The sequence below is a fragment of the Erythrolamprus reginae genome, chromosome 12 (genome assembly GCF_031021105.1).
Source record: "Erythrolamprus reginae isolate rEryReg1 chromosome 12, rEryReg1.hap1, whole genome shotgun sequence".
In the NCBI taxonomy this organism is placed as follows: Eukaryota; Metazoa; Chordata; class Lepidosauria; order Squamata; family Dipsadidae; genus Erythrolamprus; species Erythrolamprus reginae.
In genome coordinates this window covers 33,426,398-33,430,873 of record NC_091961.1, presented here as the reverse complement: position 1 = coordinate 33,430,873, position 4,476 = coordinate 33,426,398, and the positions used below count along the sequence as shown (strand labels likewise).

General features: G+C 42.9%; 1 protein-coding gene across 1 annotated transcript; it reads right to left on the bottom strand.

The window, feature by feature from the left end:
- Window positions 1-613: 613 nt before the first annotated feature.
- Window positions 614-4,237, bottom strand: LOC139174905 (nicotinamide N-methyltransferase-like). Its single transcript, XM_070765604.1, has 3 exons — window positions 4,082-4,237; window positions 3,009-3,216; window positions 614-2,158 (listed from the first exon to the last, which is right to left on the bottom strand). The coding sequence occupies exons 1-3, from the start codon at window positions 4,224-4,226 to the stop codon at window positions 1,732-1,734; spliced, it is 780 nt and encodes a 259-aa protein (XP_070621705.1). The 5' UTR covers window positions 4,227-4,237; the 3' UTR covers window positions 614-1,731.
- Window positions 4,238-4,476: the final 239 nt, after the last annotated feature.

Here is a 4,476-nt window from a genome sequence, read left to right as displayed (position 1 = left end):
GTCCATGGGGATCTTGAGCAGAAAGAGAAGGCAAAACTCTCCCTTTCCCTGGACCCCCAACAAATGGGACCCAAGGGAACCATGCCTGCCTCAACTCAGAGAGAGAGAGGAAGGAAGGAAAGAAGGAAGGAAGGAAGACAGAAAGAAAGAGAAAGGATGGAAGGGAGGGTGGGTGGGAGGGAGGGAGGAAGGAGAAAGACAAAGAGAGAGAGGGAGGGAAGGAGAGAGGAAGGAAGGAAGGAAGAAAGGAGAAAGACAGAGAGAATGTAAGAAAAATAAGAACCTAAGAAGAGCCATGCTGAGTGGGGCCAAAGCCCATCAAGTCCAGCATTCTATGTCCCACAGTGGCCCAGAATGTTACCTCCACAATTAGAACTTAAAATTCAATATTATCTGATCCTTGGAAATACACTCTCAAATTAAAATACGTAGCTTGTGGCAATTATGGCAAAGAAATAGAAAATTGACATTGGCTACCTCCTTCAATGAAAACCTCTGTAAAATGTTTATACCGGTAGGTAGCATTTTCCACCAGAAAGTCTGGCCAAAACGAACCAAAATGTATAAGGAACATGTTGGAAATGCCCAAAGACTATGGGAACTTATTAACATATGTGATGGGAATTTCAAAAAGCAAGGGAATATTGGAAGAAAGTTAGGCAACGGCTGGAAGAGATTTTAGAGATACCCTGTAAAACTCAATCTGAAAGCCCAATTATTTTTGTTGGGGATAACCATTGACAAATATGAGAAAAAGAAAATATATTTAATGCTACATAGTTTAACCCTGGCAAGGATAGCATACGCCCAGAAATGGAAAAAATAAAGACGCTACTACAGAAGTAGAAATCTTACTTAAAATCTTAACATGTACAAGATGGACAGGCTGACATTAGGATTAAAGGACAAATTAGACACAGATTATGTTGAAACCTGGAACAAATTATATAATTGGATAGAGAGGAGAAAGGCTGGAAAGTATGAAAGAGAAATTATAAATTAAACTCAAACAGGTATTGGAAAATTAATAGAGAGGAAAAAAGGGAACAACCAATGTAAATACTGTGTAGACCGTCATGTACCTTCTCTTTTTTGTTATCCATCTGTATTGTGTATATGTTGTGTTTTTTAAATGTTTTATAAATGAAAAACTTTTAAATTAAAGAAATGCGTAGCTTGTGTTTAATTAAATAAATGTGTAGCCAACATTCTTTAGTGATCAGGCAGGGCAAATTCTGGGTGTGATTCCCCCCACCCACCCCCCAAAAAAATCTGAAGACTGCCCTCTGTCTTCCTGAATGCCTGCTCTGTTCTCAGAAGCATTTTGGTTTCCAGAGGCCTTGAACCATCGCTTGTCTTCCAAACAAGGGGAAACCTTGTTATCTGACCTTTGGAAACACACTCCCAAATCAAAATATAGCTGCCCTGACCCCCAGTTGCCCTGAGTCCTATCAGATTGGGCAGCGTATAAATCAAACAATCGAACAATTGAACAATCAAACAATCAAACAGTCAAACAATCGAACAGTCAAACAGTCAAACAATCGACAATCAAACAAACAAACAAAACAAACAAACAAATGTAGGAGCTGTTCTTCAAACCCAACACTCTAAAACTGCCACTCTTCCCACATTCTTCGGAGTCTTCAGAGAGGGGCGGCATACAAATCTAATTAATAATAGTAATAATAAGTTGGGGAAGCTTCTGGACGTTATATGGACCGCTAATTTTCACGGAGTACATTTCTGGGCAAGAAGGAGGCACAGCTTCTTCCCATCAGTAATCGAAAGGGGGATGTCGATCCTGGCCTCCTCAATCCACTTAATGACAAAGCCAGCCTGTCTCACCGCCTCTTCGACCACCTCCTTCTCCACGTAGAGGGCAGAGAACTTCTGTTGGCCAACCATGTAGTAATGCTCCTGAAACATTGAAGCGAACAGGAGGTGGCCCCCTGGTTTCAGGAGGGAACTGATGTTCCTGAAGGCCGATCGGTAGGTGGGGAGGTCTTTGCAAGCTGCATTGAAGCAAAAACTGGAGAGCAGACAATCTACAGGAGGGAGAACCAGCGGGGCCAAAGGGTTGGGTTGGGTCACATCGCATTTCAGGTACCGCTTGAGGGCTCTTCGGACTTTCTCTTCCTTCTCGGGCCATTTTTCCCTGGGGGGAAAGACAGGAAGAATATGACATGCCTACCTCCAAACCTTGGCCATTCTGGAGTTGCCCTTCTTTTAATGGATGGAGATAAGTCTGGAGCCCTTGGAGACAAGGAAAGTTCTTCTTTCTAGAAAATTATCCTTCTGGCCTAGATTCAACTATCGGTCAGGAAAACCCAAGGGCAGTAGCCCTCAACCTTGGCAATTCTTCAGATATTTGGATTTCAGATCCCAAAATTTTCCAACCAGCACAAGGGACAGTAGTCTGGGGTTGAATCCCCCACTCCCTATGGAGCTGCCCCCATGGTCACCAATCATTCTCTTGGTATCTCAAAGATGAAGAGGCTGCTATGAATTATTTCAATCAATTAGTAATACCTCTGAGTGACAATGTCATCATAAATTTATTTATTTATTTATTATTTAGATTTGTATGCCGCCCCTCTCCGCAGACTCGGGGCGGCTCACAACAAAATAAAACAATTCATGACAAATCTAAATTATAGTTTAAAATATTTTTAAAAAACCCATTTACTAAGCAAACATACATACAAACATACCATGCATAAATTGTATATGCCCGGGGGAGATGTCTCAGTTCCCCCATGCCTGACGACAAAGGTAGGTTTTAAGGAGCTTACGAAAGGCAAGGAGAGTAGGGGCAGTTCTAATCTCTGGGGGGAGTTGGTTCCAGAGAGTCGGGGCCGCCACAGAGAAGGCTCTTCCCCTGGGGCCCGCCAACTGACATTACACCATGACTTATGTCCCTGAATAAAATATTGTGATGCCATAATGCTCCTTTCTGGGGGAAATCCCCTGCTCCGTCGGAAAAGCTACGTTCTGCCTCTACTTACCTGTCTCCCTCCAACTCACAGACATATTTCACGATGGGGGTCCAGTCGAAAGCCCCCGGCTCCTTCCTCAGCCATCGCTGCACCTCCTCCCGGCTCTGGTCCGCGTAATCGCTGGCTATGATCTCCCGGAAGTTCTCGCAGGCGGAGAGGAACTGGTGGATGGTTGGGCCGCTGCCAATGTCGATCAGGGTGTCTCCCTTGATGCCATCTGGAACCCATCAAACCAAATGCAGAATTTTTTAAGCTCAGTTATGCTTTGGATCCTTTCGTTCTGCTATTCCACATCATTCTGGACAAATGTCTGCCCAATCTCTTCTTAAAAACAGTGATGGAACACTCGCAACCTCTGGTAGCAAGCTGTTCCACTGGTTAATTGTTCTCACTCTTAGGAAATTTCTCCTTAATTCCAGGTTGCTTCCCTCCTTGATTAGTTTTCATCCATTGTTTCTTGTTCTGCTTTCTGGTATTCTGGAAAATAGCCTGACTCCCCCCTTCTTGGTGGTGGCCCCTCTGATATTTGAACCCTGCTATCATATTACCTCCACCCTTCCCTTTCACTAGATTAGCCATCCCCAATTGCTGCAAATGTTCTTTGTATGTTTTAGCCTCCAGTCCCCCTACTCTTCTTTGTTGCTCTTCTCTGCACTCTTCCTAGAGTCTCAACATCTTATTTTGTATCGTGGTGACCAAGAGTAGACACAACATTAGACTATCCACGATTGACCTCTCCAGGTTCCTTAGAGGTCAGTAAGGGGCGTGCATAAGCACATTTGAGTGCCTTCCGTCCCCTGTCCAATTGTCTCTCCTTATCTCATTTATCTTTTCTTCCTTTCAAATATGTTCACCTATACTTTTATATCTTTTCTTCTATTTTTTTCCTTTACTTATATTATTACATATCTTTCTCTTCAATGTGTGTTATGTATTGGACAAAATGAATAAATAAATAAATAAATAAAATAAACATTCCAAGTGTGATTATGAACAAACGAGTTTGTGCTGTGCCTCCCGACTCTCTCTGCTCAACCAGCATCCCTCACCTTGAGATTAAAATTGAGAAGGTCATCTCTTACCTTCAGTGAACGCCCTGTGGGCCCCTTTCAGGAAGAAGGTTACAATCTCATTCTCATCAAGGTTGACTTTATAATATGTTTCCAGATAATCTTTGGGAAGAAAATTCTGGGCATAGAACTCTCCTTCGGTGAAAGGCTCCTCCATCGTCCCAGAAGCTCTTTGGCTAACTGCTGGCTGCTCCTTTCAAGTCCTGAGTTAATCATCTTTTTATCTTGGTTAGCCCCACCCTCTGGATTTCTCTTTGGTTTGCAGGCTGATCAGATTTGCCCACCACCTGCCAATCAATTTGAAACTAGGACCGGAGTGATTTATCTTTTTCCCCTCTCTTCCTTAAAAGAAGAAATTATTTTCCCTTTTTGGAGTGAGAAGTGCCTTGCTCTTTCCCCTTTTTTTA